Raw genomic sequence first — 25936 nt, forward strand, 5'->3', positions numbered from 1 at the left:
TTCATTCATTTTTATAATTTTTTAATATTATTTTCACATATAAGATTTGATTTATGCGCTACTTGATCACCTGTTGAGTGTTTTTTCATGTGTTTTACTCGCTAAACCTAACCATAAAGCAAAAAGTAAACATCTGACAGAGCCCCTAACTAAGGTGATATAAGTGCATACCTAGAGAATAGCCAAACACAAGTGAATGAAAATATCCAAACAGACTAGACTGCTAGAGAATACCAAATATGAACAAATCAATAAGTGAAGCTTCAACACGTGCAAATAGACAATCTGAGTGATATATATCAAGGCAAAAATAATGATATAACAAAGCATACAAAATAAAATAAAAAGAGAATGTTGAATAATAAACACCCAGCTGAGCCCTCAACCCAGTGATAGTCTGTGAATCAGGTGTTTACTTTTTGCTTTATGGTTAGGTTTAGTGAGTAGCGCAGCGCTATTTATCTATTTATTCTTTTATTTTTTAGTGTTGTGGGAACGCAATTTGGTGTTTGCAGCTTCTCTTAATTTATCATATTAGCTTTGGCAGCGCAAGAGGATTTTTTCTTTATTTATTGTACAAGTTAATCATGATGTCGGCTACATCATGATATGCACCTTCATGGAAAATCACTCAATTGTTCGTTCCATTTTATCATAGTGTGTACTAGGCAAGGGCTTGAAATGTCTGCTTGCCAATGGCAAGCGGAAATTATGGTGGGGGCAAGTGTGTCCCCCAGGGCCGTCTTGCTGAGCAGGCTCGGAGCTCAGGCCAGATCTGTCATTGGCACTGGGAGCCGTCAGATTGCTCAATAGCTGAGCGCAGTGAAAGCAAAGCAAGGAGTGTGTGCTGTGCTCTCTGCCTCCCCCTAGAGTGCAGTACCCGGATCTGTGAGTAAACAACGAAGTACTGCAACTTTTTATGGGGGTGTGTGTGTACGTGTACATGTACATTTGTGTGTGTCTGTGTATGCATGTACAATTGTACATGTGTCTGTGTGTATGTACATGTGTGTATCTGTACGTGTCTGCGTGTATGTACATGTGTGTGTGTATATGTGTCTGTGTGTGCATGTACATGTGTCTGTGTGTGTGTACATGTGTCTGTGTATGTATGTACATTTGTCTGTGTGTATGTACGTGTCTGTGCGTGTGTATTTCTGTGTATGTACATGTATCTGTGTGTATGCGTGTCTGTACGTGCCTGTGTGTGTACATGTGTCTCTGTGCGTGTGTGTACATGTTTGTGTGTGTGTATGTACATGTCTGTGTGTGTGTACAGGTGTCTCTGTTTGTGTGTGTTTGTTGGTGGCGAGTAACTCTAAGGCCTGGCTAGTAGCTCAGGACTTGAAATTTTAAGCCCTGTACTAGGCATTAGACTAACTTCACACTAGGGACAGATTGGCGATCTTATTGCTGGTGAGAACTTTCCAGTGGCAGGATCGCCTTGAAAAACGCATGTGGGCAGTGGAACACTCACCTCTTTGCATGTGGCTCTCTCTTGCCCCCGGACAAGCAAGGTATTACTTTCTTGCTGTCAACGTACACTTTGAAGAGTTTTCAGCAGCAAGGCAGTGATGCCTCTGTGCCAAAGCCTACGAGTGAGCGGCACATTGAAGGCAGATAAGGGTTCTTCCTGCCTTTTTAGCAATCCTGTAGCTTGAAAATTCTCACCTGTGTCAGTGTACAATTAGCCTAAAAAGAATGCTGACACATTTTTGGTTACTACACTTCCAATCCAGAACCTCCTATAATGGGTGGTCTGTCTGCACATGAACCAACTTAGAATCCGATCATGTAAAAAGTTACAAAAGTCGAGCCTTTCCCCATAAACAGTCACAGCAAATTTTGCAGTGTGCAGATTCAGCTATGGAGTTCGTAGTTTGCTTTGTGCATAAACAAGTTTGTAAACACAAAAACTGAATTGCCTTAAAAATTCCTCTTTGTTTAGTTTTACTTGTACAACAGCAAGCTTTTTACTAGGTGGGTGATACATGCGTGGATATTCTTGTTGATCCTGCCACCACCTGCCTCTTCCTGAGAATGAATGCAATGCTGATTGATGTGATAGCATTGCCATCATTCACGCCAACATTCTGACTACAGAACGCCAAGCGGACACACAGAGCACCTGTAGTCAGTGCTGAGCTTGCCCATCAGCTATGGCCACATCTCCTGCGCCTCCCTGTAATCCTTGATGAATGGGAGTTCCTTAACAGTATACTCATACATCAGCAAATGGGCATGAGAGTTGGAGAATGCAGTGACTTTGGACAAATTTGTTTACTGTCATTTAATGAACTTTCTGTTACTCAAATGGAACTTCAGACACACAGAAGCATAAAACTCCAAAATAATATAATGTGCTTAATGCCTTTGTAGGTCATATGACCTGTTCGTGTGTGTTTGTGCGCATGCATGGATAGGCCCCAGAGTGTAAAAACACCATCATTCTGCTAATTGATCCCTATTTACAATATTAAGTAATGAATATTATTTTCTGTGTGATTGTACAAGTAGGTTTTTATATTAAAGGGACACAAAAGCTTTGTTTTTTCTTTTTTTCTTAAAAATAACAAACATGTCCATACTTACCTGATCTGTGCAGTGGTTTTGCACAGAGCAGCCCTGTTCCTTTTCTTTTCAGGTCTCTGCTGGCTTCCTCCCCCTCAAGCAGTGCCCCCAGGGAAAGCTGCTCACCTTGGGGGCACCGCTGCGTGCTCAGCCCCAAGCCGCTGCTCTGAGTCCATAAGACACATAGAGTCACGGCTCAGCCCTGCTCCCTACTCTTTCCCCATTGGCTTACTGGCTGTGATTGACAGCAGGGGGAGCCAAAGAGCTCCTGCTGCTGTCTCAGCCAATGAGGAGGAAGAGTCCCCAGACAGCAGAGGTTGTCAAACATCACTGGATCGGAGGGGGCTCAGGTAAGGATTGGGGGTGGGGCTGCAGGAGCCACTGCACACAGAGGGGTTTTGCCTTCATGCATAGAATACTTGAAGGTAAAAAACCTTCAGCCTTTAGAATCACTTTAACTCCTTTCTGCATGGCTCTGTGTGTTCGTCTATGTACAGGACAGACTGCCCGATCATGTGACCACCCCTCTCTGTCCTTCTTCACATACATTATAGATTGTGCACTCTGCAAGTACAGTTGCTCCAGAGCTTAGTAAATGTGGTAAGTTTTCATTTTACAAAGAATACCCAATTACATGTGAGGAAAATAACAGCATTTTTGCTTGCACATGATTGGATGATGGAAGTCAGCAGAACTCCTTTATTAAGCTCTGGAGCAACTGCAAAGCACACAGTCTATTTGCCTTTAGTAAATCAACCCCTTTTATTTCTTTACAGAAAAGCAATGCTGCTGCTTTGAATCCCAAGAATCTGCCCACACACTGTGTATGCAAAGAGCTTTTGGGAGATGTAGTTCTGGGAATGTATACCCATGCAAACTTTTACAAGCCTGTTGATGATATCACAAGATGTTTTAAAAGCTGTTTCTTGCTACAGGACAAATAAGAAAAAAAAAGCCTGAAAATGATTTTAAAGGAAGGTTTGAGGTTAGGTCATACCTATATAAATCTTTCAGTTGGCATTTTTTATATCTGCCTGATGGTTTATCTTTCTATCTCTACCTTTCTTTTCCTGTGTTTTGGTAGCCGTTCCGGTGATGTGATTGAGCATTTATTGAAGAACCAGTGGTTTGTAAACTGTGAGAAGATGGCACAAAGGGCCATAAAGGTAAGTTGGGTTAAAGTGGTTCTAATGGCTCTGTGGTTTTTTTTACCTTAAAGCGGTTGTCAGAGCAGAAGGTTATTTTAACTTACTGCATTCTGCAGTCCCCTAAATACATACCTGAGCCCGATCTCAAGCTAGCTATATGCATGAGAGCGGAGGCTCTCTCTGCTCTCTCAGCTCTCTCCCTACTCATTGGCTCAGATACAGCAGCAGGAACCATTGGCTCCTGCTGCTGTCAATAAAAATGTTGTGAGGAAGGGGCGGGGCCGAGCTGCACTGTGTGTCTATGGACACAGGCTGTGTGGCTCAGGCACAAGCCCAGATTTGTGCCACATAAAGAAGAGCAGCCTGGAAGCTGGGGAGCCCAGAAGGCTACTCTGTGCAAAACCATTGCAGGTAAGTATAACATATTTGTTATAAAAAACATAAATTCTAGACTTTACAATTACTTTAAATTGCAAGCTTGTACTGTGTGACTCTCTGTGTATGTTGCTTCTCACGTGTTCTGTCTGCTCTTTATTTTTTCCAGGCTGTTGACTCAGGACAGTTACAAATCATTCCTTCTTATCACCAGAAGAACTGGAGGAATTGGCTTTCAAATATCAGGTGGAAATTGAGTGTGTTTCACATGTTTTCACACAGTTTTACGAACACTTCTCTGTTGGGAAGGCTCATTTTTCTTGCATTGGATTTCTCATTCTTAAAGCAGAACTCGGTTTCCACCATTTATTAAAGATAAATAGCCCAGCACAGTTAAATAAATAAATACAAACTTTTGCTGCTGTACTTAGGTTAAAGTGATTCAGAAGGTTCCTTTTTTATTTTTTAAAATAACAAACATATTATACTTACCTGCTCTGTGTAATTGTTTTGAACAGAGCAGCTCTGATCCTCCGCTTCTGAGGTCCCCTGCAGGCGATTTTGGCTCCTCCTGCCTTCTAAGTACCCCCATAGCAAGCCCCTTGTAATGGGAGCACTTATGCGGGACCAAATCCTAGTCAAACTGTGTGCAGTGCATGTATTGACACAAACCGTGCCATTAGCTCCCACTGCTCTCACTCAGTCCAGTGAGAAGGGAGGGAGAGAGAGAGCAGCCCCTCTCCTCTCAGGCACAGCGCTGGGTCAAGATCTGGTTCAGAGAATGCATTAAGGTAAAAAACCTTCTGCCTTTACAACCACCTTAAATTTTGTGCTGTCTGCTGCAAAAAATCCAGTTGCGCTTCACGTTTGGCTTTTATGTCATGATCTATCACCATATCAATTAAAAAAATAAAACGCTTTATACTTACCCCTGGAGTTGACCTTACTCTGCTTTCACTGCACACTGTGAGCCCAACTGATTTCCTTGCTGGAGGACATCCAGCATTATCTAGCACCTTGCTCCTCAGCCGGACTTGTCCCTGGCCCACCCCTTCCATTTATTGGATTTTAGTTCTTGCAATTATGGAGGTTCAGCATTACGTGTGGACACCCACTCCTCGAGACTGACTTCCACCTATCAAAGCATTTTGAGTTTACTTGATTGCAATACATAAGCGTAAAGCTGTATTTAAACTGGTAGTTGTGGTGTCTGCTCTGTAAGATGATGGGAGGAGCTAAAGGAACTGACAACCGTTTGTGTTGGTTCTCAATTGATCATTGTCTACCACTAGCTCTACTATTGCAATTGTAAGATAGTGCCTTTTGTTTATCATTCAATACATTTTTATTGCATTTTACAATAGCAAAACATGGGATGTAAATGGTCTTGGAGTAATCAAATCCCTGCCAAGTTCTGCATCTAATGGGAAAGCACACAAAATGAAAACCTGAATATTTCACATGTGCGTGTGGGGGGAGGAGTACAAGGAAAGGGTCCAGGTGCAAAAATGGGGGCCAAAACCCCATTAAGGCAGCAGATACCGCAAGTAAGGCCAGGAAATAGAGTCAAATGCCTTTTGGAAGTCTAAAGCAGGTATCTGCCAGGACTTAACCTGGTAAATGAGATGGGGTGGACTTTCGCTTAAAGTATATATCTGGGCAAACCAATCAGTACATCTCTCCAAAACATGCACATTTTCCCATTTTTGTCATCTTTTTAAAACACTGTAAGCACAGAAAAACCTGTTGATCTGCCAGGAATATAGTGAACCATATGTTATGGAGAGGAGGAGAGCAGAAATTGTTCTGTAGTTCTAACATACTGTATGTATGACTTTAGGCTGACAACACTGCTCCTCCATAGCTACAGTACAGTAAATAAGTGTTGTCATCCTAGGACAGAAGTGTGTTATTGAAAGTATCAATAGGTGAAAATAAAGGAAAAAAGCCTGAAAAAATGACAGCCAATGTTAGCGCCACGTTCGAGGTTTGGTAAACTGTAATTTGTTCCTTTTTTATAGTTTAGATAAACTTTGAAAAGTGATTGTTCATTTGTTTCCCTTTTTTAAGTGACTGGTGTGTGTCCCGGCAGCTATGGTGGGGACATCAGATTCCTGCTTATCTTGTGACTCTTCCAGAGATGCAGGTAAATGCATTTCAAAATGAAGGCAAATTGAGTTTGAACTGTCTTATTTTCCCAGTGAGTTGCACTTGACGGTACCCTATGGAATAGCCACTGACACGGTCTCAGAATTTGACCCTTTAACATGTCCTCTTTTTTCCCTTTTTAGATCACTAGTGAGAATGAAGGTTTCTGGGTACCTGCTCATACTGAGGAGGAAGCTCGAAAAAAAGCCGCTAAGGCCTTGGGAAAGGCGGAGAGTGAGCTCAGCGTGAAAAGAGGTTAGGAGAGAGTTTGCTGTCACTAAACACATCTACAATTTTATGGATGCTTGTCCATTCAGCATTAACTAATCTGTGTAGTATCTTTGCTCCCTTATAGTATATGTAAACAACCATGGTAGTTTATTGAGTTCTACAAGCCGACAGCCACTAGGGCTGCTGGGACTTGTAGTTTCTCATTCACAGAACACAGTGAATGAGTGACTAGGCCGGGCTGGCAAAGCCCAGCACTGCCATGTTTTTTTTACAATTTGACAGATAACGAGGGGGGAAAAGGTTGCCCTGCTAGCTGTCAAAGTGGGGGCATATTTTGAGCTCAGCACTTAGAGGCAGAAAAAAAGCCCTTCTGGTTTGTGGTTTTGCGTTTTCTGGCAGAAAAGAAACACTGAATGTCCCTAAACTCCTGTCCAAAAATGCTTTGTGAGCATTTTTTTCTGCCAAGGGAACTGGGGTTTTGTAAGCTCAGTGTTCATGGATCCTAAAATAGAAATCAAGGAGAAAACATTTGTGTATAGATATAAAAAAAACATTATAAACATCTTTTTTTCCCCTTTTAGAAATGTGATCACATACCCTCTGTTCTCAGCTTCACATGGATCATAGAGAGCTGGGGAGGAGAAACAGCAGTGAATGGCTGTGCGGGGGGGGGGGGGGGGGGCAGTGGCATGTGAGCAGAAAGAGAGTCATTGGAGGAATGCACGCTCCTCTAAAAAACTGACCACGGTGTGCTCTTCTGCTTATTATGGTCAGTTTTTACAAGGAAAGCAGAAGGACGGGCAGGAACACCAGGTATGTCACACAACGGAAGCAATACAACTTTAAGTGTAATTCCACTTTTGCAGAGAAATTGGGATAACATCCACTTTATATTTGTTGCATGTTCTCATTCACATGGTATAACTTAATGATAAAAATCCTGCCTAGCTTTTCCCTTTCTTAACAATGTTAGGAGGGTGCTGAGGAGTTATGTTTACCATAAATAACCCTGTCTGTACTGTGCTGGCAGATCTTTATTATCAGTTGTAAGTTAGAAGTGCACACTGTCCTCACAAAAGGGTTAAAGAGCTCGAAGCTTGGGTTGTATTGCACTTAAATTAAAAAAAACAAACAAACTGTCCCATAGTCTTTCCCTTAATTGCACATTTGAAGCTATCCTGAATAATCTAAATTACCTGTCCTATGTAAAATCTTGGTCACAAGAACCAGCAAGTAAAGTAAAAAAATATATATATTTTTAATTATTTATAGGTCAGCAGTATAAATAGGAACACATAACAATCATATAGTAGGGATTGCTCAATTTTGTCTGCCAAGTGGAAATTCACTTTAACCTCTTGTTGCCCATGTAACACATATGTGCAGCAACAAACAGGGTGGGCTTTAACTCCTATGCGCTGGCATATTTGTGCCCATGGATGGAAGAGCTTTCTGTGCTGAGAGAGCACTGACTCACTGTATGCTCCCAGCACAGTAATGAAGCTGTCAAAGGCAGCAACTAGTCCGTACTAATGTTTGGGAGTCAGTGGGACTGGTTTCTGATCATGTGACCACTGAGACCACCACATATTCAGGTTCTAACATTTTACTGTTGCAGCATTAGCATAACGTTACCACACTGGGGTTTTTTTTTGTTTTTGTTTTTTTGTCTATACATTGGTATTTTGTCTTTTTTAGGTGCTGGAGTTCAGCATATCTGGACTGTTTCTGTGTCTTCAGTGTCCTGCTGGATATTGCGTTCCGTATTTTTGCTATAACCCAGATGCTGGTGGCTATTATTGTGCAGCACTGGAAGTGCTCTTGTTCCTCTTTCAGCAGTTCGCCCTCACTTGTCAACATGCTGGCTTCACTTTTAAAGCCAGATTTTCAGAGACTGGGTGATTATGTCTTCGGGAGCCTAGCAGACAGTTCATGGTTATATACACACAGACTGTTACCATGTGACTATACTAGTAATTACTATACTTGCATTATCTTGCAGATATTCAGTCAGATCACGTCTTCTCTTCAGAATAAAATAAAATAAAACATAGAAAGTAATTGCTTGTTAGTTCAACTGCCTTTGCCTGGTGGTTTTTCTACTGCCACCTGTTGCATGTGTATAAAGCCACAAGATGTCCCTATTCCTCCTCCAATGTTTTATTTACTTTGCAGGATGGATCAGATCTGAAGCTGAATTCCTGGGAATTGTAAAACTGACCTTGCAGTGGGGCTTCCCCTGCACTGCAAGGGTTAAATGCTTGTTTTTGTCTAGGGCAGCCATTCTCAACCAGGGTTCCCTAATAAGTTGCTAGGAGCAAGGATTCCTGGAGCTATGGGTAATGATCCCTCTATTTAGTGGTACCTGCATAGTTTCGGGGCCAGTGCCACTTGGCAGAACCAGCTGCATGGCACCAAAAATCTTTTTAGCTGTCTGTAAGGGTAGCATTCTAAGCACCACTGTAAGGGGCATTTATCTACTGACCCCCAATGAATTAGTTTTATCAGGGACTCCCTGAGACCTGAACATTATTACAAGTATTCCTCTGGGGTAAAAAGATTGAGAAAGGATGGTCTAGGGAAACCTTAAAATGACTTACCTTACCTTTACTCTCCTAGCAGCTAACATTCTCAGCCATCTGATACTCCAGGTCAGTCTTTCTCAACCAGGGTTCCTCTAGAGCAGTGGTTCTCAACCTTCCTAATGCCGTGACCCTTTAATACAGTTCCTCATGTTGTGGTGACCCCCAACCATAAAATTATTTACCCAGTAATTATAATTCATGAGTGTTGTTTAACCTCCAATACTGCTGCTTTTAACAGAGTAGCTGCTTTCTACACAGTAGCTGCTCTTTACACATCGGAAATATGTGTTTTCTGATGGTCTTAGGGGACCCCTGTGAAAGGGTCGTTCAACCCCCAAAGGGGTCACGACTCACAGGTTGAGAACCACTGCTCTAGAGGTTTCTAGGGGTTCCTTGAGCTTTGAGCAACTTCTACCTCTCAAATGAGCAACTCCTGAAAACTGTGATCTTTTTAACCATCTATAAGGGGGGATTGTTCCCACTGACCACCAATTTAAGGGGCATCTATCCACTTTGCCCCAATGAATTAGTTTTATCAGGAACTCTATGAGACATGACAAATATTACAAGCATTCCTGTGGGGTAAAGATATTGAGAAAGGCTGGTCTAGGGAAACCTTAAATTACTTTACCTTACACTCACTCTCCTGGCAGCCAACAATCTCAGCAATCTGATGTTTCAGAACAGTCTTTCCCAACCAGGGTTCTGTGCAAACCTTGGGTTCCTCTAGAGGTTGACAGGGATTCCTCGAGCAATGAGCAACATCTACCCCTTAGATGAGTATCCATTGACAACAGTGATCTTTTTAGCCAGCTGTAAGGGGGGATTCTTCCCAATGACCACCAATGTATGGGGCATTCCTACCAGTGATCACTAAGTGATTATTACCAGGGGTTCTTGGAGACCCAGAAGTTACTGTATTTCAAGACTTCTTCCATGTTAAAAAAAAATTTAAAATGACTGCTCCGGGTTATAGGTAGTAAGGCATTGGTATCCTCACAGTGCAGGACTGGTGGTCCTGCATTGACATTGGCGTGTGAAGGATTAGAGCAGGGGGGTGCTCAACCTATGGCCCTCGGAGCCCTCTGTTGTGGCCCTTGACCTCAAACCAGGGAAATTCACTGAATCCTGCAGGTTTGGCACACTTTCTGAAAGCGCACCAAAACTCCTAAATGCAAGAGTTTGGGAGCACTTTCAGAAAGGGCACCACACCTGCAAGATATAATACAAGTCTAAGGCAAAGCGCAGGAAAGCCGCAGGTGCACTGCGCTGCATTGGTGGTGTGGGTAAACTACAGCACATCAGTGTGAAAGCAGCCTTATAGGGAGGCACAAGACAGTAAGGGCTCATTTACATATGCGGTTTGGGGGCATTAAAACTCCATAGTTGAGACATGTTTTTACCACGCTCCCTCCAACCACTGGTGTAGCGTCAGGGGTCACAATGGTAAACCCCTGCCCCATGCTGCAGAGTGCCCGTGCAGCCTCCCTGTCACATTCTGTTTTACACTTGGACAGGAGGGGCAGTATATACAGGATCTCTATTTTCCCTCTGCAACTGCTGAAAGCCGGCTTCTCCTCCTCTCCCTCCCGCCAGCATTCAGCGGCTGCAGGAGGAAATTTTTCATTATGCTAATTTGGAAAATAAAAAATTTTAAATTCTAAACCATTTCATTTCATTGTGGCCCTCAACTGGTTACCATATCACTTTAGTGGCCCTTCCTCTTCCAAAGGTTGAGCAACCCTGGATTAGAGCAAAAGTGTTTTTTATGGTTTTCCTTTTACAAAAGTGAACATTTATCTATTGCAGTGCAGGGGTAGCCCCACTACAAGGCTAGTTTTTACATTCCCCAGGAGGGCAGGGTTAAAGTATTGACTTTGATATGGTCCATCAAAAGGGAAGAGGTATCTCCTGTGCTAGCTTTGATTCCAGCTCTAGTTTATCCTGTGAACTTGGGCAGTCTCATGGCTACATTTTGGACAAACATTTAAGCAGACCTTTGATTTTTGCTGCTCTTCACCTGTTTAAATAAAAGAACCTCTTTTGTTTCAATTTTATATGGAGCTGGAATTGATTCTCATTTTTCTTAATCATCTTAGATGAAGATGTTCTGGACACTTGGTTTTCATCTGCTCTCTTCCCATTTGCCATGTTGGGATGGCCAGAGAAGGTAAGTACTGTCCCTTGTCCGTGTAGCTTGATTCCTTCATTTCTCCTGGGCTGTCATCAGGTAAACCGTAACAGACATTCACGTGATCTTCCATGTATATAATGAACAAGGCTGCTTTTTCTTCCCTTTTAGTATTTCAAACTAATGCCATGCAAAGAACCTCATCCCAGACACCTAATCTTTACTGACAGAGCTATTAACTAAAGCAAATAGAAAAAGAGTATGTGGTATTAAAAAAAAAAAAAAATTAAAAAAAAAGCAGCAACATAGCATCCCAGACAAAACTTTGTTTTTCAGTCTAAAATTGGCCATAGACAGGAACCAGCCGAGATTCGAACCATGTATGGGCAGGCTGAATGTACCCAAGTTGTACAAAAATAAAGAATTTACAAAAAAAAGAATGTACCCAAGTTGATTGATCAATCAACTTGGGTACAACCAGCCTGCTGGATTTTACATGTGATTATTGCCATCGGCAATTATAGCTGCTAGCAGTAATCACTGTGTTGTCCCAGCGGGGACGGCTTCCCTTTTCCCCTTCACCAGGAGAACATAATAGCGCTGCAGGAGGCAACCTGTGGTTGCACGAAAGAAAATTGTGCTCCACGTAAACCAGTATTTCTTCACCACTCTCTTAGCCCGTTGAGACCACAGAAGACCATCAACAATAGAAAAAGGTCTTATAGTGTAGTCATTTTATTACAAATTCACAGCTATAAAGATAATGGGCATGTGCAAACCAATGCAATTTCAGCTTGATTGCAGATGGACTATTTGAGGTGAGGGAGTTGAACCCTTTGTTTGCTCCTGATGATGCGCGTTGGTGCAAAACAGCTGTAGAGAGATTGTATTCTGATATTCCAGAGGTCCCGCCGCCACTCTCCTGTGAGTTTGGCGGCTAAGCATGAATGTGAATTCCTTTTGGTTGGTTATTTTAACACATGTCCATTATGTTTATGGCTGTGAATTTTTAATAAAATGACTACACTATAAGACCTTTTTCTATTGTTGATGGTCTTCTGTGGCCTCAACGGGCTAAGAGAGTGGTGAAGAGATATCGATTTGCTTGGAACATATTTTCTTGGAGGAGAGCTTCATTGTTTAACAAAGCGCTATTGCTGTTCTATTCATTTAGACAGCAATTGGGTCTGGAGAGTGTGCATTTAATTCAAGGTGGAGGTCAAACACTATTTTTTAATACATGAAGAGAAGTCACAGAGGAGAAGACTGTCCTTGAATATTTTGACATTGTTGGACTGTTTATTACTTTTTGATTCACACACTTGTCACGGGTGTTGTTTTTTTCATTTATATTTTACAAGCGCTGAAAACAATTGTATTTTGTAATATTTTGGTGTGTTTTTTTTTTCGTATAAACACTTTTGGCTAGAAGCTAATCACGATCGCTGAGCTTTTGTCTAATTTTATAGGAAAGAAAATCACCTCATCTATGACCATCTTTAGTGTGTGTGTTTGTTATTGCTGTTTGTGGCCCTGTTAAGGATATTCCACCTTCACTTTCAGACCTACTGATAACATTGTCCATCCAATTCAAGATTTCAACACAGATTTAAATGTGATTAACTACTTGAGTCCCAGGCCAATTCTGACATTCCTTTCTTACATGTAAAAAAATCAGCATTTTTTGTTTGCTAGAAAATTATTTTGAACCCCCAAACATTATATATATATATATATGTGTATATATATATATATATATATATATATATATGTATATATAGTGAAGGACCTAAGTATTTGATCCCCTGCTGATTTTGAATGTTTGCCCACTCATAAAGAAATGATCAGTCTGAAAATCGAATGGTAACATTGAGCGAGAGAATAGCAACAAAAAATTCAAAAGGAATGCATGTCTAACAAATTATGCACTGATTTGCATGTTTATTAGGGAAATAAGTATTTGATCCCCATCACAAAACATGACTTAGTACTTGGTGGCAAATCCCTTGTTGGCAATCACAGAGGTCAGACGTTTCCTGTAGTTGGCCACCAGGTTTGCACACATCTCAGGAGGGATTTTGGCCCACTCCTCTTGGTAGATCTTCTCCAAGTAATTACGGTTTGGTGGCTGATGTTTGGCAACTCAAACTTTCAGCTCCCTCCACAGATTTTCGATCGGATCAAGGTCTGGAGACTGGCTAGGCCACTCCAGGACCTTAATGTGCTTCTTCTTGAGCCACTCCTTTGTTGCATTGGCCGTGTGTTTTGGGTTATTGTCAAGTTGGAACACCCATCTATGACCCATTTTCAATGCCTTGGCTGAGGGAAGAAAGTTCTCACCCAAGATTTGATGGTACATTGCCCCGTCCATCGTCCCTTTGATGTGGTGCAGTTGTCCTGTCCCCTTAGCAGAAAAACACCCCCAAAGCAGAATGTTTCCACCACCATATTTGACAGATGGGATGGTATTCTTGGGGTCATAGACAGCAAATCTCCCCTCCAAACACGGCAAGTTGAGTTGATCCCAAAGAGCTTGATTTTGGTCTCATCTGACCACAACACTTTCAACCAGTCCTCCTCTGCATCATTCAGATGTTCAGCCACAAACTTCAGACGGGCCTGGACATGTGCTTTCTTAAGCAGAGGGACCTTGCAGGCATTGCAGGATTTCAGTCCTTGCTGGCATAGTGTGTTACTAATTGTTTTCTTGGTGTCTGTGGTCCCAGCTGCCTGAAGATCATTGACATTATCCTCACGTGTAGTTCTGGGATGATTCCTCACTGTTCTCATGATCATTGACACTCCACGAGGTGAGATCTTTCATGGTGCACCACGCCTAGGGAGACTTTCAGTTGTTTCGTGTTTCTTCCATTTGCGAATGATTGCACCAGCTGTTGTCACCTTCTCATCAAGCTGCTTGGCGATAGTTTTGTAGCCCAGTCCAGCCTTGTGTAGGTCTACAATCTAGTCCCTGACATTTTTGGACAGCTCTTTGGTCTTTGCCATGGTGGAGAGTTTTGGAATCTGATTGTTTGATTGCTTCTGTGGACAGGTGTCTTTTATACAGGTAACAAAATGAGATTAGCAGCACTCCTTTAAAAGACTGCTTCTAATCTCAGCTTGTTACCTGTATGAAAGACACCTGGTAGCCAGAAATCCTGCTGAATGATAGGGGATCAAATACTTATTTCCCTCATGAACATGCAAATCAGTGCATAATTTGTTAGACATGCATTTCTTTTGAATTCTTTGTTGCTATTCTGTCTCTCAGTGGTACAATACACCTACCATTCGATTTTTAGACTGATCATTTCTTTGTGAGTGGGCAAACATTCAAAATCAGCAGGGGATCAAATACTTATTTCCTTTACTATATATATATATATATATATATATATATATATTTTTTTAAAAACAGAGGCCCTAGAAAATAAAATGGAGGGTCTTGCAATATTTTGTTTAACACAATATTTGCGCATCGCTTTTTCAAATGCAAATTTTTTTGAGAAAATACCCAATTTGTTTTAAGATATAAAAGATGATGTCACGCTGAACAAATAACTCCCAAACAAGTTGCGCTTTAAAATTGTGCTCGCCCGTGGAATGGCAACAAACTATGGTACATTAAATTATCCATAGGTGACGCTTTAAAAGCCTTTACATGTTACCAGTTTAGAGTTACACAGGAGATCTGGTGCTAGAAATATTGCTCTCGTTTTGACATTTGCGGTAGTAACTCACTTGTGGTGTGATCGCTGTTTCTGCATGTGTGTGTTTGCTTTTGCGTGTGAGAATGGGGAGACCCCAGATCCCTCCTCTGGACTCCAAAGCAGCACATAAAACCAAGATCGGTTTGAACTGCTTATACATAAGCTAGCAATAGCTTGTAAACAAAGGAACCAAAACTAGAAGTGCTGAAATCCTTGTCACTTCCGGTTTCCGATGCCACACAATGGGAGGAACAAACTCAGATCCTCTCACTGTGTTCAGGGAAGTGGATACCACCAGTGACATCCTTACCAGACTCCCCAATTGCTCTGGAGAGCCCAGTAAAGACCGCAGCAGGAGTGGGTCGGACCCCCTTCTGCCACCTGTGAAAGTAATCCAGCAGAATCTTAGCCGCTAGGATTACTTTTACATGGAAGGGAATTGCTGGCTGAAAAAAAAGGTATCTTGGTCATCGTTGCACATGCATTGATGACTAAGATGTCATACCATGATGTGTACCATTGATTTCCCCCCAGTACTGATTTTTCATGCCTTCCATGTTGTGTTAATGTGTGGAGGTGTCCATACTGAGAGATGAGCAAGGATTTACTTCTTTAGTTCATAGCTGCCCCCCCTGAGGACTGGTGGGAAGCACAGACCCACAAAATGAAGAGAGATGCTTGCCCTGTAGATCCTCAGGTACATCTTCCCCTTAAGCAAGGAGAACAGTGAGCAACATAATAGTGACACGGCCAAATCGTAGTCACAGGTATACAATGTTTTATATCTCACACTGCTTGCATAGAACTAGGCTACAGAACAGGAGTGCCTAGGAACCCTCAGATGCCAGGGTGTGCACTATTTTACAAGGATTTGAAAACAAAGGGTTTCAAGCTACTGCTTCGGTAAAATTAATATTTCTACATATTATCAAAGATAGCAAAACTTCACTTTTTGACTTCAGGTCCATTTTAAACTTTGGTCTTTTCCTTCCACAGACAGGAGACCTGAAAGAATTTTATCCCAACTCTCTACTGGAAACAGGCAGTGATCTGCTTTTCTTCTGGGTGGCCCGGATGGTTATGTTAGGAGAGCAGCTGACAGGGCAGTTACCATTTAAAGAGGTAAGCCATAATAAGGAGCAATTAGTAATAATGTGCATTTCATGGGCCATACAATACCATACACTTTAATTGGCAATCCTGAGTCTTCTTCCTGAAATGGACAGGACGTTGCATTGTGCAGTCAACAAGAAATTCTCTCATGTGACCATGCCCCAAGTAATGCAGCAATTGGAGTTTCATAAAAGGAACGGGTGAAGGTGCAGATCTGTTAATCTGTGCATAAGGACTGAGCGGTGCTTTATTTGGGGGAACATGTGCTGCAGCATGACCAGATGCAGCTTTTCTCTGTGACTGAGCCAGTTGTGCCCGACAGCTTAAAGCAGCATGATGCATTAGGGGACTTCACCTAGTAGCCCACCACTCTTTTCTATGCAGGGCAGCATGCACTTGTGACATTATCTTATAAGAAAAGTTTGAAGGATGTTTCCTAATGGATGAATCCTAACAATCATATTCTCTAGTTACAGGAGGTGAATTATGGAAGATAATGTTAAAGTTTTACTTTTTGTAATCACACACACAGAACCAACATCTAAAGCCCTGTACACGTGGGACAAATATCGGTCAGTATCGGCTGGTTCAATAGAAATCCGCCGTCATTTGTCCCGTGTGTACACTAGCCTGTCTGGCTGAAGTCAGCTGAACGGCCGGCTTCTGTCAAACGGGCATGCTGGAAGACCAGCATCTGATTGGCATCCGATCAGTGCTGGCAGCCAATGGCTATGATTGCTGTGTTTTGGTGGGGGCAGTCCCACTGCCAGAATACAATAGCTCAGCATCGGATAGTTAGTACAGCGATCTCCTCCAGAGTTCTTCAGTTTTCTTTTGTTCAGCCCGCTGGGTTGAATAAAAGAAAAAAAAGCCTGATAGTGTGTACCAGACATAACTGCTAGCAGCTTATAAGTTCAGACATAGTTAATGACATCAGTAACATAATCCTTGCCAATAGCCCTGCAGCTGCGTTCACATGGGCGTACTTAAAGTGGTAGTAAGCCCTATCTAGTAAAAAAAGCACGGTCAAGCAGGGTTTTTATAGCAGAAGAGACCCTAGAGGTCTCTTCTGTCATAAATGACCCACCTGCCTATCAGCGGGTATTGTGATCTGAGACACGCATGTGCAGCTCACACGTAATTTACAGCCGCTATGCATGTAACTCCTGTGCACCAAATCTTCGGCCGTTCAAGTAGCCGAAGATTTGGAACCCGGAAGGAAGAGCGGGTTAACATTGAAGCACCATGGACCAGAGAGAGCCGTGACAGCTCAGCGCTGGACAGCTCCATCTGTGTAGGCAAATCTCCCATAAGGTACTAGTATGCAGTGCATACTGGTACAATATGGCTTAAACCTGCAGGGTGGCACATTTTTCTTACTGAGGCTTTACTACCGCTTTAAGTGTACTTCCATGCACAGGTCTGTGTTTGTCCACACAAGATGCACAGGCATACAGGCAATCCCATTCACGTCTATTGGGGCGCAGCGGCTGCACAGACACAGCCGCTACTCCCAATTTTCCATCCATGTGGTGCGTGTGCATGTTCCCAACTTACACAGTGTGTGTTCGGGGACATGCACCCACAAGGATTTCAAATTGAGAGCAGCAGCTGTTCTGTGCAGCTTCTGCATTCCAATAGACACGAATGGGCATGCCTGGATACACAGAACACCTGTGCATCCCATGTGGGCAAACACTTCCCTGACATGGATGTACGCTTTAATATGCCAGTGTGAACAAGGTCTTATCTTGTTCCTGTGCTTCATACTGTGGAATACAGCATAACACAATATGTCTGTATATGTGTTCAGGTATTTCTGCATTCAATGGTCCGAGATGCTCATGGAAGGAAGATGAGCAAGTCCCTGGGAAACGTTCTTGATCCTCTGGATGTGATGACTGGAATAAGTCTAGAGGTACAAAGATAACTAAGAGAAACGTTTTCTGACCGTCCCTCCGTCTCCATGTCCTAACTCTTCTCCTGTTTCTTTAGCATTTGAGGGACAAGTTAAAGGAAGGGAATATGGATCCACGGGAGTTTAAAGTGGCAGAAGCTGGACTGGTAAGAAAAGCTGAGTTTCACGTGTAGTAAAATCATTGTGTGTCTGAAGTGTTTACATGTTTGTTGCTTTTACAAGATCTGTGCGATGGATTTTTTTTTTTTTTTAGGGAAATAATTATACATAGTAGATCTGCTTCTTTAAAAAATCAAAAAGAAGGAAGCAAAACAAAAGCTGAGATGGCAGCTAGCTGAGCTTTTTATGTTTTGCTTTTCTTTTCTATAAAAATCCTTGTTAGAAATACAAATTGAAATCCAAATTGAAATCCAGCTTGGCACAATGTAAGTACGCACAGCTCATACCTGAGCGGCCGCTGTGGAAGCTGACAGTCGCTGTAGTAGCTGGTGCTACTACAATGATAGCCATGATCTCCTGGGTTCTGTTTAAGAAGCTTTCCCTCTGTACACATCTGATCATCAACACTGCTACCATTCATAGAATACTTTGTAATTTGTTTTTTCTAATAAATACAAGATGTTCTCTCATTAGACGAGGTGTTGAGGAGGAGAGGCAGTAACATCAGGTTCTCCACCTTGTCCAGTTAAGAGAATGCCATTTACTCCTTGAAAAAAAAAATATAAGAAGTTCTGTGAATTACTCCAGTGCTGACCGAGTGATCCATTGTGATCAGTGTGCAGAGGGGAATCTGTTGGCACAGGACCTGGAAGATTGCAGCCATCACTGTAGTAGCCCTGACTACTACAGTAAGTGCCCGCTTCCCCAATGTCCCTCAGATATGAGATATACAGACTTAATATTGGTCAAAAGCAGATCAATGTAACTATGCAATACAGATCATTCCTGGAGTCAAGGTTTAAAGACAGAACTAGTAAAATAGACTTTAAGTCCGTTTGCAGAACAATACTCACTTCAGCTCCAGCGATATGGCTTCCTCAAGCTCCCCGCTCAGCTGTTGACATCTTCGAGCGGCTGCCTTCCGGGTCTTGATTGCCAGCCACTGTCATGGGGTGGGGATGACGTCAGTCCTGCGCATTAGCAGGAGTTCAGCCAGATTTGGCATTACCAGATTTGTACAGTGAGCTGTGCATACGTGTCTCTCTATACAAGGGCAGACAGGCAGGTAAGTAGTTTTAATGCAGAAGAGACATGTCTTTTCTACACTTGCCCTCCAGAGGATTTACCCCCTTCCTGACCAGGCCATTTTTTTTGCGTTATGGCGCTGCGTTACTTTAACTGACAATTGTGCGGTCATGCAACGCTGCACCCAAATAAAATGTATGCCCTTTTTTCCCACGAATAGATTTCTTTCGATGGTATTTGATTGCCTGTGTGTTTTTATTTTTTGTGCTATAAAAAAAAAAACGACAATTTTGAGAAAAAAAAACAATATTTTTGACTTATTGCTATTAAATATGTCCAGTAAAAAAATTTAAAGAATCAAATTTCGTCATAAATCTAGGCCAAAATGTATTCTCAGGATCCAGTGCTGTCCTTACCCGGGCCGGCTTATTTATCAGTCTTTGGTACCTCCTGGCTTCTTAACTGTGGGCAGCCGGCTGTGACTGCTTGCAGCTTCACAGCCGCGCTGCGCCTTGTGAATGGTTTCATGGTCTTCTGTGACCTGTGAAATGTCCCATATAACTGCGGTGGGGAGGTGCACTAGGTGAACCGAGCAGAAGTGGGAGCAATTACTTGTCAAAAACAGGTACCTGCCCCCCCACCCCAAAATTATATATGCCAAACATGACCGAGGAGGGGGGAGGAGGAGAAACAGCAGAACCTTTTGGGTGAAATTCCACTTTAATTATGTCCTGGTCTAAGAGTGGATTCTCCGAGGATCATGGAAATTTTATTGCCTATACAAGGAGAAGACTCTTTATAACAACATGTCTTTTTCTTGTCAGTTAAAAGATTACCCCAATGGGATCCCTGAGTGTGGTACGGATGCCCTCAGGTTCGCTCTCTGCTCTCATAGAGTACAAGGTGAGAAGAATCCTCTACAGAACACTCTATGCTTGTCTAAATGTTTGTTAGTAAATTGGACTGATGTACATAGTGACAATTCTTTCCCGATAACAGCTGTAAAGTTAGGCTAAGATGTATGTGAAGAAATACATTGTTTTATTTATTTATTAAAGGCTGCTAGATGGAGCTGAGGATCATAGGGAATAAGTATCCATAGGAAATAAGCTCCATCTAGTGGACATAATATGGTATGTTCCTGATTTACTCTGTTTTTATTTGAATTATTAACATTCAACCTGTAGAGGAAATAGAGGAAGAACATTTGGTGTTACCTCATTCTCAAAGAGCAAATATACCAGCAGTTTCACTGGACGAATAGCTATTATTAGACGGGATTTATATAGCGCCAGCAGTTTACACAGCACTTTACAAAATAAGGGCAGACAATACAATTACAATACAAATTAATACAGGAGGATTCAGAGGACCCTGCTTGTTAGAGCTTACAATCTAGGAGGGAGGGTCAAGAGATACAAAGGTTAATAACTGTGGGGGATGGGTTGATGGACAAAATACATGTACAATTGTTAGGTGGGGACAGGATAGGCCTCTTTGAAGAGATGAGTTTTCAGGGATCGTATAAAAGTGGACAGAGTTGGAAATAGCTCGACACATTGGAGAAGGGAGTTCCAGAGGGTGGTAGCGGCTCTGGAGAAATCCTGGAGGTGACCATGAGATGAGGTGACAAGGGAGCTAGAGAGCAGGAGGTCTCGGGAGGAATGAAGAGAACGATTTGGTTGGTATTTTGAGACCAGGTTAGTGATGTAACTAGGGGCCGAGTTGTGGATGGCTTTATAAGTTGTTCTAAGTATCTTGATTTTTATTTGTTGGGTGCGTGGAAGCCAGTGGAGGGAATGGCACAGAGGGGTGGCAGACACTGATTGGTTGGTAAGGCAGATGAGTCTGGCAGCAGCATTCATGATGGACTTGAGGGGGGATAGCTTGGGCAAAGGCAAGCCAGTGTGGTGGGAGTTGCAGTAGTCGAAGCTAGAGATGACCAGAGAGTGAGTTAGAAGCTTGGTGGTGTCATTGGTTAGGAAGGGGCGTATCTTGGAGATGTTGCAGAGGTTGAGGCGGCAAGCTTTGGACAGTGATTGGATGTGGGACCGAAAGGACAGTTCAGAGTCCAGGATTACACCAAGCACCCTCGAATGCGGGGACGGGTTGATGTTTGAGCTGTTGATATTGACAGAAAAGTCAGTGGAAGGGGCACGTCGGGGAGGAAATATTATGAGCTCAATTTTGGATAGATTAATTTTCAGGAAGTGGTGTGTCTTTTAGGCTGCTATGGCAGTTAATAGATTAGTGATGCATGAGGAGACTGATGGAATGAGTGTCATCAGCATAGAAATGGTATTGAAAGCCATGGGTGGCGATCAATTGACCTAGAAAAGAGGTGTAGATTGAGAATAGGAGGGGTGCCAGAACAGCCTTGGGGAACCCCAACGAAGAAAGGAAGAGGAGAAGTAGAATTGTAAGTGACACTGAAGGTGCGGTGGGATAGGTATGATGAGAACCAATGAAGAGCACAGTCACGGAGACCAAAGGAGTAGTTTTTTGAGGAGGATGGAGTGGTCCACTGTGTCAAAGGCAGCAGAGAGGTCCAGGAGTAAGACTACAGAATAGTGTCCATTGGTTTTAGCTGTTAGAAGAATATTTCTAAGTTTGAGGAGAGCAATTTCCGTGAAGTGCTGAGAGCGAAATCCAGGCTGAAGGGGATCAGGAAGGTTATTCTCAGTGAGGTGGTTGCTCAGCTGGTTGTAGACCAAGAGTTCGAGGAGTTTGGAGGAAAAGGGGATTAAGGAGATGGGTCGTAGGTTAAGATTGGTGAGGTCTAGTGAGGGCTTTTTAATTATGGGGGTGACTAATGCATATTTTAGAGAATTGGCGAAGATGCTGAAAGCAAGGGAGACACTGAAGATGTGAGAGAGTGTAGGATAGAGTCAGAGGGTGACCGTAGCATTTGCGATGGAACAGGGTCCAGGGGGCACGTGGTTAGGTGGGTGTTAGAAAAAAGTTTAGCAACCTTGTTTATATTAGTGGGGTTGAAGTAGTGGGGGTATCTGCACATCGGACATCTCCTCATGAATTGTATCAATTTTCTTTTTGAAGTGATTGGCGATCTGGGCAGCGAGTGAGTTAGTGGGTGGAGGCAGTAGAGGATGAAGAAGAGAGTTGAAGGTAGAGAAGAGTTGACAGGGACTGGATGAGAAGGTGTTACTGAGAATGATGAAATAGGTCTGCTTGGCAGTGTGGAGGCAGGAATAGTATTTCTGGAGGGCAGATTTATATTGGTTGAAGTCATTCTGAGACTTAGTCTTATGCCACAGACGCTCAAGAGCGCAGCTATGTTTTTTGAGACCTCTGGTGTCATCTGTTTGCCTAGGTTGTAGGGGTCGGGGCCTGACTGTGTATGTAGTGAGAGGGGCAAGCTTGTCTAGGGAGGATGACAGTGAACTATTGTAGACAGAAGTGGCTAGATCTCGGCAGGACAGGGATGATATCTTGTCTTAGAGGTGGTCAGTAGCAGAGAAGAGAAGGGTTGAGGTGGCAAAGGTTTCTATGGGTAACTGTTAGGTAGTTGGAGGGAGAGGAGGTGGGAGACGGGGAGAGAGTGAAGCTAATAAGGTGATGATCAGACAGCATAGCTGTGGAAATTGCTTTTTAAAAATATAACCCTTAGTGTTATTTTGCAGATCATTTAATGCAGTATAGGTAAGAAATGTGAATGAAGCCATCGCAGATGAACGTTTCTCTTTAGTTTTGAACAGAGTGGGAAAAGCAATGGAAATCCAACATTTTGAGTTGTCATTGAACAAAGCAGTGAGGGACAATCCTCCAGTTGTGACATGTTCCTGTGACAACAGTCTATCAGTATTCCAACTGCTGTGGAGAGATTGCCTCTCATTTCCTTGCATCTTCGAGATAATCAAGAAACAAGCAGAAAAAATAACCTGATAGAGGTTTTAACCCTTCTCTGTGCTATCCACAGCCAAATAAAAACTTTTAGCTTTACATGTCTCATAGAAAATGTTTTTGGCATCTTCAGAGATGGTTACTCATCCACTGGACTGTATAGAAGGTACATGCTGCCTGCTCATAGCTTCAGTTGATTTCCCCAAAGCTGTGGAAAGCAAAGCTGGGCAGTTTATTGTTTGGTTTCAAACTAAAGCTTAGAAGGTTTAGAAATTGTCTTTATCACACTGCAACTTTTTTTCCCTCTGATTTTGCTTGTTTCCATTTCATATTCCCTTAAGGTGATGATATTAATCTAGATGTTACCTCCGTCCTCGCTGTCCGCCATTTTTGCAATAAAATCTGGAATGGAGTGAAATTTACATTAACAGCACTGGGTGAAGATTTTACTCCACTGCCGATGGATCAGGTATGTCCTTCTACTAAAGTCACATGACATCAAGATATATTATACACCTGCGCTAGGATGAATGTGCATATACACAAGAGCAGCTGCAATCAAAGTGCTGTTACACTCTACATCATCAAAATGAATCTTTACAGCGTTATGTGCTGCAATCAAATGTCATAAATCACTGTGCATAAATAAACCAATTTATGTTTTTTATGCTCAGTAATTTGACATTTGATTGTAGTACATATGTGCTCTGTGACCAAGCCCCCGGTGGGCGGGGCGAAACACGTCAGAAGGCATGTTTAGTACGGCAGCTGAGGCCATTCCTCAACATTGGACTCCTGGGGTTAGTTGAGCAGTGTCCATGAAGAAGATAGTGGTAAACCCAGATACTCCTGCGCTTAGGGATGGACTCTGTATGGATAGGACCACATCATTATTATTATTATTATTATACAGGATTTATGTAATGCCAACAGTTTGCTCAGCACTTTACAATATAATGGGAGACAATACAAGAGGAATAGGAGGGCCCTGCTCCTTAGAGCTTACAATCACATCACGAGTTTCTTGGGATATGCACGTCTTGCTGCCCTCAAAGGACCAGGGAAGTCCACATATACTGAGTAGAGATAAAAACAAACAGAGGGCGCACCAGCCTAGTGCATTACTTTTAAAAATGTATTTATTAATGAAAAAAAGCATGTATTGTACTCACAAAGTGACAATGCAGCCATAGGTACATCATGAAAGAACCGCTCTGTCCAATTCACACTACGTGTCTGTCCATAATGGGAACTCAGGACCTCCAACAGGCTGACGCGTTTCATGAACTAGCCTGAGTTGGCTCTGAGGAAGAGGCTGGTCCTCCAAACGTGTCAGCCTGTTGGAGGTCCTGAGTTCCCATTACGGACAGACACGTAGTGCGAATTGGACAGAGTGGTTCTTTCCCGATTTTACCTTTAACTGCATTGTCATTTTGTGAGTACAATACCTACTTTTCTCATTAATAAATACATTTTTAAAGGTAATGCACTAGGCTGGTGTGCCCTCTGTTTGTTTTTATCTTTGAGCAGTGTCCATTCCTGCACTTGTATAGCACTGTAAAGATTTATTTTGATTACATGACATCAAGGCTCTTCTATCACTATTGGCTAACATTGCACCCTTTCTTTGTTCTAAAGCAAATGTTTTAATATATGATAAATTACTGTCCACAGTACCCAGTAACATTTTGCTATCTTTTCCTTTCTGCTTGTTTGTCGAAGTACTGAATTAAGTGAAATGGCTTTTTTTATTGTTGTGCTGCTCAGACTGAAACTCACACTGAATAGACTTTGAATTATACGCTTTTCATGGTAGCTAAGGCCCCATGCCCCCATTGACCGATGGCTTCTGGATCGTCTGAGGCAAACGACAGAGGAGTGCGAGAAGAAATTCCAGACCTTCGAGATTCATGGAGCTGCTGGGGCCATTCATTCATTCTGGTTGCAGAGCTACTGTGATGTCTATGTGGTGGGTATACCAACACAACTACATTGCGACACCGCAGTGTAACTGTCTAGTTTATTGTGACAGCAATCTGCAGGGAAGTCAGATGCATGACATATAATTAACCACCGGGGAGAATCTTCAAATCTGTTGTCTAAATGAAGTGTTAAGACTAGAGTATTGTAAACATTAAGGCTCCATGTACACAGGACGTTTGGAAAACTCTTTTGAATGATGGAAACTGACTGCTGGAAAACGTAGGTTAAAAAACGACTGTTTAGCCACGTTTCCATGCCACGTTTATGAGCGTTTGTATTTAGAAGCGTTTTTTAAGATAACCTCAGGAGACCTTCTCAAATGCCCAGAATGCACTGAAAAACAGTAAAAAATTAACTATTTCAGACATTTTGAGAGAAATAGAGAGAGCAGAAGCAGAGAGATCAGTATGTGTTGAGATTACCTGTCTTTTCTGGTTGTATTCACTATGGATCCCATCATGAGCATAATGCGGCACGTTCTACCATTTTTTCCTTCACACAAAACCTGGAACTAACTGCGCTGGGGTATTTGAATACATGGAAAATGCTTTGCATGCATTTCTGATGATGAAAAAAGGCTCAGAACATCATTTGGATATGGACCAGTTAAAAACGCTTCTAAATGCAAAAGCTTATAAATGCGGTTAGCCGTGTTTACAAGTGTTTGAAACGCTGATAAAATCTACTCCTGAGCGCAAGTTTGGTGCGTTCAAAAAAACGACTGTAAACTCAACTGACTGTAAACGACGATGTATACATGGACACATAGGAAAACATTAGGGAGAGTTCAGGGGCTGCTGAAAAAAACGCAGAAAAGCTCCTGAACGTCAGTTTATCAGCTGCAGTGTACATGAGCCCTAACACTGAACTCCAGGAAAATATATACAGCTAATGTTATTACCTGAAGTTGCATTTACACCCTGTTCCAAATTATTATGCAAATGATATTTTTCTCATTTACCTAAATAATTGATGTA

The 25936-nt window shown here is 42.3% G+C and overlaps 1 protein-coding gene across 2 annotated transcripts in view; it reads left to right on the forward strand.

Moving 5' to 3' along the window:
- VARS2 (valyl-tRNA synthetase 2, mitochondrial) overlaps nucleotides 1-25936 on the forward strand; it is a 79210-nt gene that overhangs the window by 36253 nt on the left and 17021 nt on the right. For both annotated transcript variants that reach the window (XM_089679851.1, XM_089679852.1), the window contains 11 exons: nucleotides 3656-3737; nucleotides 4264-4340; nucleotides 6165-6240; nucleotides 6386-6497; nucleotides 11158-11228; nucleotides 15896-16021; nucleotides 17826-17930; nucleotides 18008-18076; nucleotides 19940-20018; nucleotides 23318-23445; nucleotides 24793-24945. In XM_089679851.1, the coding sequence (XP_089535977.1) occupies nucleotides 3656-3737; nucleotides 4264-4340; nucleotides 6165-6240; nucleotides 6386-6497; nucleotides 11158-11228; nucleotides 15896-16021; nucleotides 17826-17930; nucleotides 18008-18076; nucleotides 19940-20018; nucleotides 23318-23445; nucleotides 24793-24945 (1078 nt within the window). The remainder of the gene's footprint in view (nucleotides 1-3655; nucleotides 3738-4263; nucleotides 4341-6164; nucleotides 6241-6385; nucleotides 6498-11157; nucleotides 11229-15895; nucleotides 16022-17825; nucleotides 17931-18007; nucleotides 18077-19939; nucleotides 20019-23317; nucleotides 23446-24792; nucleotides 24946-25936) is intronic.

Source organism: Staurois parvus, unplaced genomic scaffold, assembly GCF_062004578.1.
Source record: "Staurois parvus isolate SC_StPar_1 unplaced genomic scaffold, SC_StPar_1.0 ptg000232l, whole genome shotgun sequence".
NCBI classification, from domain to species: Eukaryota; Metazoa; Chordata; class Amphibia; order Anura; family Ranidae; genus Staurois; species Staurois parvus.